General features: G+C 39.1%; 1 protein-coding gene across 1 annotated transcript in view; it reads left to right on the forward strand.

The window, feature by feature from the left end:
- Nucleotides 1-13,264, forward strand: part of LOC102984258 (kinesin-like protein KIF28P) — an 85,135-nt gene that overhangs the window by 28,472 nt on the left and 43,399 nt on the right. Inside the window, 3 exon segments of the mRNA XM_028488120.2 lie at nucleotides 6,884-6,919; nucleotides 10,696-10,916; nucleotides 12,560-12,718. Of these exon segments, the coding sequence (XP_028343921.1) occupies nucleotides 6,884-6,919; nucleotides 10,696-10,916; nucleotides 12,560-12,718 (416 nt within the window).

Raw genomic sequence — 13,264 nt, forward strand, 5'->3', positions numbered from 1 at the left:
AATACTGCTTTGGCTATTCGGGGTCTTTTGTGTCTCCATACAAATTTTAAGATTTTTTTGTTCTTGTTCTGTAAAAAAATGCCATTGGTAATTTGATAGGGATTGCATTGAATCTGTAGATTGCTTTGGGTAGTATAGTCATTTTCACAATATTGATTCTTCCAATCCAAGAACGTGGTATATCACTCCATCTGTTTGTGTCATCTTTGATTTTTTTCATCAGAGTCTTATAGTTTTCTGAGTACAGATCTTTTACCTCCTTAGGTAAGTTTATTCCTAGGTATTTTATTCTTTTTGTTGCAATGGTGAATGGGATTGTTTCTTTAATTTCTCTTTCTGATCTTTCATTGTTAGTGTATAGGAATGCAAGAGATTTCTGTGCATTAATTTTGTATCCTGCAACTTTATCAGATTCATTGATTAGCTCTAGTAGTTTTCTGGTGGCATCTTTAGGATTCTCTATGTATAGTATCATGTCACCTGCAAACAGTGACAGTTTTACTTCTTCTTTTCCAATTTGTATTCCTTTTATTTCTTTTTCTTCTCTGATTGCCGTGGCTAGGACTTCCAAAATTATGTTGAATAATAGTGGCAAGCGTGGACATCCTTGTCTTGTTCCTGATCTTAGAGGAAATGTTTTCAGTTTTTCACGATTGAGAATGATGTTTACTGTGGGTTTGTCCTATATGGCCTTTATTATGTTGAGGTAGGTTCCCTCTATGCCCACTTTCTGGAGAGTTTTTACCATAAATGGGTATAACGCTTGTCACAAGCTTTTTCTTCATCTATTGAGATGATCATATGGTTTTTCTCCTTCAATTTGTTAATATGGTGTATCGCATTTATTGATTTGCATATATTGAAGAATTCTTGCATCCCTGGGATAAATCCCACTTGATCATGGTATATGATCCTTTTAATGTGTTGTTGGATTCTGTTTGCTAGTATTTTGTTGAGGATTTTTTCATCTATATCCATCAGTGTTATTGTTCTGTAATTTTCTTTTTTTTTTTTTTTTAGCATCTTTGGTTTTGGTATCAGGGTGATGGTGAGCTCGTAGAATGAATTTGGGAGTGTTCCTTCCTCTGCAGTTTTTTGGAAGAGTTTGAGAAGGTGTTAGCTCTTCTCTAAATGTTTGATTGAATTCACCTGTGAAGCCATCTGTTCCTGGACTTTGGTTTGTTGGAAGATTTTTAATCACAGTTTCAATTCTTTACTTGTGATTGGTCTGTTCATGTTTTCTGTTTCTTCCTGGTTCAGTCTTGGAAGGTTATACCTTTCTAAGAATTTGTCCATTTCTTCCAGGTTGTCCATTTTATTGGCATAGAGCTGCTTGTAGTCGTCTCTTAGGATGCTTTTTATTTCTGTGGTGTCGGTTGTAACTTCCCTTTTTCATTTCTAATTTTAGAGTCCTCTCCCTCTTTTTCTTGATGAATCTGGCTAATGGTTTATCAATTTTGTTTATCTTCTCAAAGAACTAGCTTTTAGTTTTGTTGATCTTTGCTATTGTTTTCTTTTTTCTATTTCATTTATTTCTGCTCTGATCTTTAGGATTTCTTTCCTTGTACTAACTTTGGCTTATGTTTGTTCTTCTTTCTCTAGTTCCTTTAGGTGTAAGGTTAGATAGTTTATTTGAGATTTTTCTTGTTTCTTGAGGTAGGATTGTATTGCTATAAACTTCCATTTTAGAACTACTTTTGTTGCATCCCCTAGGTTTTGGATCATTGTGTTTTCATTGTCATTTGTCTCTAGGTATTTTTTGATTTCCTCCTTGATTCATCAGTGATCTCTTGGTTATTTAGTAGTGTATTGTTTAGCCTCCATGTGTTTGTGGTTTTTATGGGTTTTTTCCCCTGTAATTGATTTCTAATCTCATAGCGTTGTGGTTGGAAAAGGTGCTTGAGATGATTTCAATTTTCTTAAATCTACTGAGGCTTTATTTGTGACCCAAGGTGTGATCCATCCTGGAGAATGTTCCATGAACACTTGAGAAGAAAGTGTATTCTGTTGTTTTGGGCTGGAATGTCCTAAAAATATCAATTAAGTCCATCTTGTTTAATGTATCATTTAAGGCTTGTGTTTCCTTATGTATTTTCATTTTGGACGATCTGTCCATTGGTGAAAGTGGGTTGTTAAATTCCCCTACTATTATTGTGTTACTGTCGATTTCCCCTTTTATGGCTGTTAGCAGTTGATATGTATGTTCCTATTACCATTTTCTTAATTGTTTCGGGTTTGTGTTTCTAGGTCCTTTTCTTCTCTTGTGTTTCCCACTTAGAGAAGTTCCTTTAGCATTTGTTGTAGAGCTGGTTTGGTGGTGCTGAATTCTCTTAGCTTTTGCTTGTCTGTAAAGCTTTTGATTTCTCCATCGAATCTGAATGAGATCCTTGCCGCATAGAGTATTCTTGGTTGTAGGTTCTTCCCTTTCACCACTTTAAGTATATCATGCCACTCCCTTCTGGTATGTAGAGTTTCTGCTGAGAAATCAGCTGTTAACCTTATGTGAGTTCTCTTGTGTGTTATTTGTCATTTTTCCCTTGTTGCTTTTAATAATTTTTCTTTGTCTTTAATATTTGTCAGTTTGATTACTGTGTGTCTCTGCATGTTTCTCCTTGGGTTTATCCTGCCTGGGACTCTCTGCACTTCTTGGACTTGGGTGGCTATTTCCTTTCCCATGTTAGGGAAATTTTCGACTATAATCTCTTCAAAGATTTTCTCTGGTCCTTTCTCTCTCTCTTCTCCTCTGGGACCCCTATACTGTGAATGTTGGTGCGTTTAATGTTGTCCCAGAGGTCTCATAGGCTGTCTTCGTTTCTTTTCATTCTTTTTTCTTTATTCTATTCTGTGGCAGTGAATTCCCCCATTCCATCTTCCTGGTCACTTATCCGTACTTCTGCCTCAGTTATTCTGCTATTGATTTCCTTCTAGTGTATTTTTCATTTCAGTCGTATTGTTCATCTCTGTTTGTTCTTTAATTCATCTAGGTGTTTTTGTTCTTTAATTCTTCTAAGTCTTTGTTAAACATTTCTTGCATCTTCTCAGTCTTTGCCTCCATTCTTTTCCGAGGTCCTGGATCATCTTCACTCTCATTATTCTGAATTCTTTTTCTGGAAGGTTGCCTATCTCCACTTCATTTAGTTGTTTTTCTGGGGTTTTATCTTGCTCCTTCATCTGATACTTAGCCCTCTGCCTTTTCATATTGTCTATCTTTCTGTGAATGTGGTTTTTGTTCCACAGGCTTCAGGATTGTAGTTCTTCTTGCTTCTGCTGTCTGCCCTCTGGTGGATGAGGCTGTCTAAGAGGCTTGTGCTAGTTTCCCGTTGAGAGGGACTGGTGGTGGGTAGAGCTGGTGTTGCTCTGATGGGCAGAGCTCAGTAAAACTTTGCTTGTCTGCTGATGGGTGGGGTGGCCTGAGGCGACCCAGCACTGGAGGCTGCAGGCTCTTCGCTGGGGCTAATGGTGGACTCCAGGAGGGCTCATGCCAAGGAGTATTTCCCAGAGCTTCTGCTGCCAGTGTCCTTGTCCCTGCCATGAGCCACAGCCACCCTCCGCCTCTGCAGGAAACCCTCCAACACTAGCAGGTAGGCCTGGTTCAGTCTCCTATGGGGTCACTGCTCCTTCCCCCTGGGTCCTGATGTGGACATTACTTTGTGTGTGCCCTCCAAGAGTGGAGTCTCTGTTTCCCCCAGTCCTGTTGAAGTCCTGTAATCAAATCCCACTAGGCTTCAAAGTCTGATTCTCTGGGAATTCCTCCTCCCATTGCCAGACCCCCAGGTTGGGAAACCTGACATGGGGCTCAGAACCTTCGCTCCAGTGGGTAGACTTCTGTGGTATAATTGTTCTCCAGCTTGTGAGTCACCCACCCAGTGGTTATGGGATTTGATTTTATTGTGCTTGCACCCCTCCTACCATCTCATTGCAGCTTCTCCTTTGACTTTGGATGTGGGGTATCTTTTTTGGTGAGTTCCAGTGTCTTCCTATCAATGATTGTTCAGCAGTAAGTTGTGATTCTGGTGCTCTCACAAGAGGGAGTGATTGCATGTCCTTCTATTCCGCCATCTTGAACCAATCCTAGACTGTTTTCTTTTGTTTCTGCATTATCTTGCTTCTCTGATTAAACTTATTCTTTGACTAAACTTTTTCCACACACAAAAGGCAGGATGAAGACATAGTGGGCAATGACCATAGGGTCCTGCTCCATTTCAGTGTCACCTTGCACCTGTTAGAATGGCTATCATCAAAAATGACAAGAGATAGGGAATTCCCTGGTGGTCTAGTGGTTAAGATGCAGGCTTCCAGTGCCATGGGCCCAGGTTTGATCCCTGGTCGGGGAACTAAGATCCCGCAAGCTGTGTGGCATGGCCAGAAAAAAACAAAAAAAAATGACAAGAGGTAAGTGTTAGTGAGGAAGTGGAGAAAAGGGAACACTTGTGACTATTGGTGAGACTTTAAATTGGTACAGTCACTATGGAAAACAGAATGGAGATTCCTCAGAAAACTAAAAAAGAACTACCATATGATCCAGTAATTCCACTCCTGGATATTTACCCAGAAACAATGAAAACAACAATTCATAAAGATACATGCACCCCGAATTGCATAGCAGCATTATTTACAATAGCCAAGATATGGACGCAACTTAAATGTCCATCAAGGATGAATGGATAAAGAAGATGTGGACATATATATATATATATATAAAATAATGAAATCCTGCCATTTGCGACAACATGGATGGACCTTGAAGGCATTACAGGTGGAGAAAGACAAATACTATATGATTTCACTCATATGTGGAATCTAGAAAAACATGGTCTAATCCTTGACCATTTTTTAAATTTTAGTTCTTCTCTGTTAGTTCTTCTTTTAGTTTCTTCCCTTGTGGTTTGATGATTTTCTTTAGTGGTATGCTTGTGTCCCTTTCTCTCTAGTTTTTGTGTGTCTGTTGTAGGTTTTTGACTTGTGGCTATCATGGGTTTCATATATCTTATCCTATATCTACTTGTTTGAAACTGGTGCTCATTTAAGTTCAAACATATTCTAAAATCTACATTTTTTTCCTCCCTTCCCCTATGTTTGTGTTTGTGATGTCATATTTTATATCTTCATGCTTATCCCTTCACTGTTTATTATAATTATAGTTTATTTTATAATTTTTTTGTCTTTTAATCTTCATACTAGTTTATTTAAGTTATTGATCCACAGCCTTTACTATATATTTGCCTTTGCTAGTGAGATTTTTCCTTTCCTATAGATTCTTAGTTGTTGTAGTCTTTTCCACTTAGAGAAGCCCTTTTAACATTTTTTTAGAGTCGATTTAGTATTGATAAACTCTTTTGGTTTCTGCTTATTTGGGAAGTTCTGGAGATGGAGGAGCTAGGACCAGAGCCAGGTCTGACCTGGGGCTTCTCAGTGGCTGTCACTGCCCTATAGGGGGCAGGGTCGAGCCTCAAGTTACTGGAGCAGAAGCCTTTAGGGTTGAGTCGAAGCTGGCTTTTAAGTGTGTGCTCTTCCCCATCCCAGCACCTTCAACCCAGAGGGCAGCAGTGCTGGGGCAATAGGGGCTGGAGCAGGTGCTCGGCTCTGGCTGGGGCATGCCAGGGCAGTTGCAGGAAACTGGCCAGAGTCCCATGCAGTTTTAATATGCTTTCTCTGCCTTGTTTCTGGAGTAAGCAAGTGTGTGCACACTCTTCATGAGTGGAGTCTAGGTTTCTTACAGCCCTCTGTCAGTCTCACTGGTTTTCAAACCAGCTAGGGAGACTCATCCTCCCGGTGTCAGGCCCCAGGGCTGGGTTGCCCACTGTGTGTTCAAACCTCTTACTCCCCAGGAGGATCTCCAAGCCTGTGTAATACCTCTCCTCTTCTGTGTCCATCCCAGGGGCGCAGATCCCGACCTGATTCCTTCTCTTCCCTTCCGACCCGATTCTGTGTGGATCTTTCTTATAGCCTTGGTTTTGTAAGCATCCTTCTGCTGGTTTCCAATTAGTTTTCAGTGAGAATTGCTCCACGGGTAGACGTATTTTTGATGTGTTAATGAGGGGAGGTGAGCTTAGTGTCCTCCAGCGCTGCCATCTTGATCTCCCCTCCCATTTGTTCATCTTAAAATGTGATGCTTTCTGAAGCTAGTTGGAAGCTCTGGGGAGGTAAAGTTTGACTGGCAAGACTCACCACAGGGTGACTAACAGGAAGCCAGCTTTCCATGGGTGAGGGATGGTGGTGGCAAAATGTCAGTATCTTAGAGCCTTTTCTCAGACTAGAGTAGTTCAGATTCCCCCAATCTCCTGTTTAAGGGGTGTAAGCTTGGCTAGCATTATTCCAAAAGCACAGTAGGGTAAAGACCAATCTTTTTCTCTGCATATGTTCAGATCAGAGAGTGAGTAATAAAAAACAACCTTTTTCTCTTCACAATTGAGACTGAAACACACACACACACAGGCACACACACATGCAATGTTTTGTATCTGTTTTTGTTGTTGTTGTTGTTTTTGCGGTACGTGGGCCTCTCACTGTTGTGGCTTCTCCCGTTGTGGAGCACAGGCTCCGGACGCGAAGGCCCAGCGGCCATGGCTCATGGGCCCAGCCACTCCGTGGCATGTGGGATCCTCCCGGACCGGGGCACGAACCCGTGTCCCCTGCATCGGCAGGTGGACTCTCAACCACTGTGCCACCAGGGAAGCCCTGTTTTTAATTTATATTAAGAACTTCCTCCATATCATTAAAATTATTTGAGAATCTCCTATTGCTTGTGAAAAAGAGCTTTACTATATTTAATATTTAGCTTTTTCCTTTATTGTACATTTATCTTGTTTCCATAGTACTTTTTTTTTTCAAAGATGACTGTTTCAAGAGAATCTTAATTTACTTTATGCCCTTTTTTATACATGTTACATTCAGCATGCTGGAAATTTACAATGAACAGGTAACAGTGATTATATTTTCTGACACACAAATCTGAGTGACTCTCTGCAGCTTAATAAACATCAGAGGCTCCCCATCACCTATCCTACAGATAAAGTCAAAACTCTTTAGCCTGGCATTGACTATTCAGCCCTAACCTACCTCATTTTATGTAAGTTCCACTTCATTTTATGTCCTTGTATCTCCACACATTCTATTCTTCAGTCACATAGAACTATTCTTCCTTTCCAGAATATGCCATTCTTTCCTACATCTATCTTCCCCTACCTGGAATACCCTTCCTGCTTTCTCTAGCCTTAAAGAAACTACTAAACTTCAAATCCAGCTCAGATGTCAGCTCCTCTATACATCCTAAGGCTTCAGTCAGTCTGGCTTCAGTACAGTGGTTGGCAAACTTTATCTTCAAAGTCCAGACAGAAAATATTTTAGGCTTTGAGGGCAATAAAGTCTCTGTCACCACTACTGTATTCTGCCCTCAGAGCACAAAAGCAGCCACAGAGGATATGTAAGTGAGTGGACGTGGCTGCATACCAATAAACCTTTGTTTACAGACACTGAAGCTTGAATTTCACCTAATTTTCATGTCACAAAATATTTTTCTTTTGATTTTTTCAGCCATTAAAAAATGTGGAAAACATTCTTACCTCAATGATCATACAAAAACAAGTGGAGGGCTGAATTTGACCCATGGGCCATAGTTTGCCTGATCATAGAACCTGGTTTCAAACCCCAGCTCTCTCATTTACTAGCTTTGTGACTTTGGGATATCACTTTATCTCAGAGCTCAGTTTGCTTATTTATAAAGTAGAGAATTTAACATAAGACACTACACTTTGAGATGCACTGAATCTTAAATTTCTAACGTAGTGCTTATCAAACACTAGATATTGAGCAACTTTTCCTCTTTGTGCTTATATCATACTGTAAAATTTTACTTACATATTTGTATCTCCAGAACAGATAATTCCACCTTTCTATTGGCAATACTTAGTGTAATACTTGGTTTAGAATGGATGCCCCTAAGGTTTGCTGAATGGGTAAATTGACAGAGGTATCTATAATTGTAAGTTTCTTAAGGGTAGTTTCATACCCCAAGATTTCTTGAGTAACCCCAAGCACTATCCCAAAGCCTTGCACTTAATCGTTACTAAATAAATATTACTGAAGGAATAAATCTGTCAGTATTTTTCTCTTTATATTAAGGAGAGAAAATATCCATTTTTTTCTCATATGCTTCCATGAGCCATTTATTACTGTTGAAGGTTGATAGTAAATTCAAATGGGTTATTATGTTAAGGTCACAGATTAAGTTTCTATTTCTTTCAAGTTGATGGGCTTGGGAGACAGTATAGCTCCTTTATTTCATACCAATAACTTCAGGAGGACAACTTTACTTCCTTTATTACAAAGTTCTTGTGAAAGGAACAGGGGGAAATGGCATCACATTGTGGGTCCCTTACTGATACCTATTAATGAGGATAATCTCTCTGGAGTTCTCTTTTCTTATCTCTAAAATAAGGACATTGGACATCCTAAATACTTCTTCATGTCTCACCTTCTATGAGTCTCTGGTATTTTTCCAGCAGTACTTCAACAAAGTGACATTTATTAGATACTTTTCATGTTTCAGACATCATACTAGACTCTGAGAATGAATAAAACCTAAGACATGATTCCTGCCATGGAGAAGTTTCGTAGAAGATATAACATCCACTGCAGATAATAATAAAATATATTACATATGCCGCATGAATGGTGAAAAGAAAGGCATAGAAGAGAGAGAACTAATACTGCCTGGGATTGTTGGTTTGTTTGTCAACAGAGTTAGACTGGGCCTTGAAAGATATTTATGAGTTTGGTGAGGCAGTAGGAGGGCTGGGGGGCCCTTTAGGCAGCAGGATTCGTATTTAATAAGTCCAGGGATACGTGAAAGCACATGGTGTTTAAGGGAACAGTGAGGGTCCTGTGTAACCAGAGCTGGAAGCATGTGGGGAGGTGAGAACAGGGAAGCATCAGTAGATGGAGCTAAACATCAGTTGCTAAAAGGCAAAGGCTCTTTGTCTGGGAGGCAATGGAGAGTCAGTGAAGGGTTCTAAACAGGGAAATAAGAGAATCAGACTGGGGTTTTAGAAGATTTCTCTAGCGGCAAAGTCATATTTGAAGGAGTGCCAGATAGAGACAGACTTAGGAGAGTTCACAAGAGCTGAGGTGAGTGAGGAAGTTCTCGTGATAACCATCGATTCAATCTGCAGGTACAACCTGGAGGATCTGGTACCAGGATCTGCCCTTGTCTCTGGGCACTTCCCTATTCCATTTAGATAAGCCTACTTACCTTTTATCTAATAAGCCTTCTTCAGACACATCTTCAGCCTTAGATGCCGCTTCCTACAATTTATAATCACTCAGTGGAAGTTATAGAAAAGGCTTCCTATCTAAGGCAGAGTTGCCTCCATTCTGATGTCTTCTTATCTCTGGCCTTTCTGTCCACTGTCCTAATTTGCTTTCCTGAATTCAATCTGTGATCTTGCTTTGACTCTAAGGACTTAAAGCTACAGAATACTTGGGGAGATCTTAGAGACCATTTTATCCATCGCTCTTCTCTTATGAGGAGAAAACTGGGAATGTAAGAGACTTTCTAAAGCTCTCACACTTTGGAGACAGAACCAGAACTAAGAACCCAGGTCAGATTCCCAGCCCAGATCTCCCTGCATCGTATAACACCAACTACCTGCTGTAGGGGCTCTGGCTCTACCAGGTTCCCATAGTTCGACTTACTGTGCCTTGGCAGAAGGGGCTTTTTTGGGAGAGAGGCAACATGGACTTTCACCTGAGGCCATGGTCTAAGTGTGACATCACACAAATCTCCAATAATAAGAAGAAGATCCAAAGAATTACCCACAGTCTCTTGTTAGGTTTGGCTGTAGCAAATACTGTTTGGGTTAAGTAAGTTTCCCTTGGAAGTAGATATTCACAGTGGTGGCATTTGTTGCAGCATGGTTTAACCTAGGCAGAACATTAGGTACTTTGAATGTTACTAACTTTTAACTGTTTTAAGTTTCATTTATCACTGTTCTCAGGAAAGTAAGACTTCATATCTCTGTAATACAAAATTTGTGATAATTCAGAAAGAGGCTGGGATCATTTATTTTTATATTATTCACAAAGGAGTTGAGAATCAACTACAAGAGTTAACAAGATTGCTAGGAGAATATTTAGGATAATCCAAGAACAATGTTTTCAAGCACAAAAGCTTTAGAATCACCTATGTAAAGTCAGACAACTGTAGATACCAACTAAAATGTTTTTTCATGCTACAAAAGCAGTTCCGCCAATACTCCATATTCAGTGTATTAAACATTACTTGTTAGCTTAGCTTCAGTTACACTATCCTCTCCACAAGCATTCACTGAGTTCCTACCACATGTCAGGAACCATGTTAGGATTTACTGTCCTAGTAAAGAAACATGTCCTGCCCTCAGGGACCTCGCAGTCTGGTTGAAGTGCTCTTGAACATAATAAAACTGAATTTTTAAAAAAAAATATGCTTCTGATTTCACTAATTACAACAGGTTTCCATATTTTCTTGCTTCTCATTTCTTTATTCCTTACTTATTTAAATTATGAGGTGGTCTGGTACCTACAGAACTTTAACATTTATTCATTCATCCAATACATATTTACTGAGCATTTAATATATTCTAGGAGGAGCTGTAACAGTGAAATAAACAAAAATCCTTGCCTTCCTGAATTTTGCATTATTTATTCTTTTTTCCACAGGTAAGAGATTTGCTGTCCAAAACCAAGAAACCTGGAGGGCTAAAAGTAAGGGAAGACCAACAGCTGGGCTTTTATGTGGATGGTCTAAAGTCAGTGCCTTGTGAGAACTATGCCCAGATTGAAAGACTGATGGAACAAGGAACAAAAATAAGGACCACAGCTTCGACCAACATGAATGCCAGCAGCAGCCGGTCTCACATGGTCATCACCATTCAGTTCAAGCAGATGAGATTCAAGTGGATGCCATTGTCCCCACCTCCCTCCAAGGGGGTCCAGGGAAAGGTTCCCAGTAGCATTATGGGCTGGTGAGTATTATGGAATCTTTTTAGATTTGATCTATGGATTAAGGTGGCTCTTTCCAAACATAGACTATAGGGTCAGAAGCAGGAGAAAGTGAGGCACTTGTCTTCTTGCCTCCCTCTCCCAGCATCCATGCCCCCCAACCCCGGCCGAAGAGAGCCCATTACTAACAGAGGGGTGGCAGTAAGACCTACCAAATCCCAGAAATGCCCCTGGGACTTAAAGACTGCTTTCTCTCAAGTAAATTCCATGCTCTGGGAAACAGGTTTTGACCCCCAAGTTGATCAAACTGTGGAGATAGGAGAGTGGGTCTGTGGTTTGTCATGGAGAATTCTACTAGTAGGCCTTATGTACATCACCAATATAATAATGCCCAACTTTCAGATCCATGAGCCTAGGGGACCACCAGATACTGAAGTGTCTTTCTGATATTTGGAAGTACAAAGATAAAGTCTTTGAAATCAGGTAATCCATGTAACGCCCCACTAACTAGAATCTTTGATAAACTAGAGCACACTTTTCTCCTCCATTCTCCTTGGTGGATATCACTGAATGATCTCTACAATTATGGACAATCTGATTCAGACATGGTTATTCACAAAGCCTGGTTAAACATTTAGCTACAATTTTACCACCTCCATCCCCTAAGCCACAGCACTAGTAATAGATAAAATAGTAATAAATAAAGATTGTCCTGCTCTAGCCAGGAATAGTGGAGAAACACTAGACCATGTATGACTCTGTTTACCATCTCTGAAATTTTGGGAAGTAACTTACCTTTCCTAAGTCTCAGTTTCTTGTTCTGTAAAAATGAGATGAATAGTTATGCTCATAGGAATGTTGAGAAGTCTAAATAGCATTCTGCATTTTAAAGAACCTTGTAAACTTTCAAATATTATTCACTTAATTTTACAATGTTACTGCATTCATAAACTTTAAATATGGTTTGCCCTGCTATTTTTTAAACTTGATATTTTAGAGGCAAGAGACAAAATTAACTGGAAAAGAATGATTTTAATCTGTTTATTGGTGTCAGTAACAATATTAACACCTATTAATGTATGCCAGACATGGTTAGAACCATTGCATCTATTATCTTTTACCCTCATAACATCCCAATAACATGCTATCATCCCTATTTTACAACTGAGAAAGTTGAAACTCTGAAAAGTTAAATCATTTGTTCACAGTTACATGACAGAAAGGGAATCTGTAGCGTTCTTTCTATTATGTGACTACACCATCCTGAACAGTTACTTATTTTCCAGATTTCACAGTAGATTTAAAATACTTATTGATCACAGAAATACTAGGGCAATAATTGGTATCTAATATATCATTGGAAGTAGATTTGCAGAATTGGGAAGGGGCAACTGAGACATTTGAACCTAGTAATTTTATTGTAAAATGTCATTATAAAGAGGATGGCATTTTAACTTGCAAATTTTATTACATCTTTTTTGAGTGTGAAATACAACTAGAAAAAGTATTTTAGAATGTAAAATAGATTGTCTTCTTGTGGAGTCTGCTACCACTCTAATAGCATGACCTGTGTTGCTTTCCTACAGGTTTTCCTAGACAGAGACCTCAGCAAACAATCCAGTATTAATTTGGTGGATTTAGCTGGAAGTGAAAGGTAGAAATCTTCAGGATCTGAAGGTGACAGACTGAGGGAAGGATCACGAGTTAACTTAAGTTTAACCAATTTAGGAAATGTTATCAGGTAAATAATCAGTGGATAGGTACTTATTTGTGCCATAAAAATAAACTAAAATATCAAAATTTAGATTAATCATGACCCTTGGTTCATGACCCACTATCATCATTGGTTCATTCCTGGCCCTCCTGTAGATTTTATTTTAAACTAATTAATTGCTTTTAAATGAAATAACAAACACTAATAAAACCACCACCCAACCCAAGAAACAGTTGGTATTCCTCTCCTATTCTCCCCTTGGAGGTAACCACCATATTGAATTTTATGTTTATCTCCCTCCCTTCCTACTTCCTTCCCTCTTTCTTTCTTTTATCATTTCTTGTTTTATCGCTTGTGCACATTATTATTTATTAGTAGCACTGATTTTTGAATTTTATAAAAGGGTAAAATATTATATTGCTTTCTGGATCTTGCATTGTTAAGGTTACTTAGGTATAAATTACATATAGTAAAGTGCACAAATCTTAAATGTTCAGCTCAATGAATTTTTATATATGTATATATATCTATGTAATTATCACCTAGATTGAGATATAGTACATTTCCAAAACT

Source organism: Physeter macrocephalus, chromosome 4 (assembly GCF_002837175.3).
Source record: "Physeter macrocephalus isolate SW-GA chromosome 4, ASM283717v5, whole genome shotgun sequence".
Lineage (NCBI taxonomy): Eukaryota > Metazoa > Chordata > Mammalia > Artiodactyla > Physeteridae > Physeter > Physeter macrocephalus.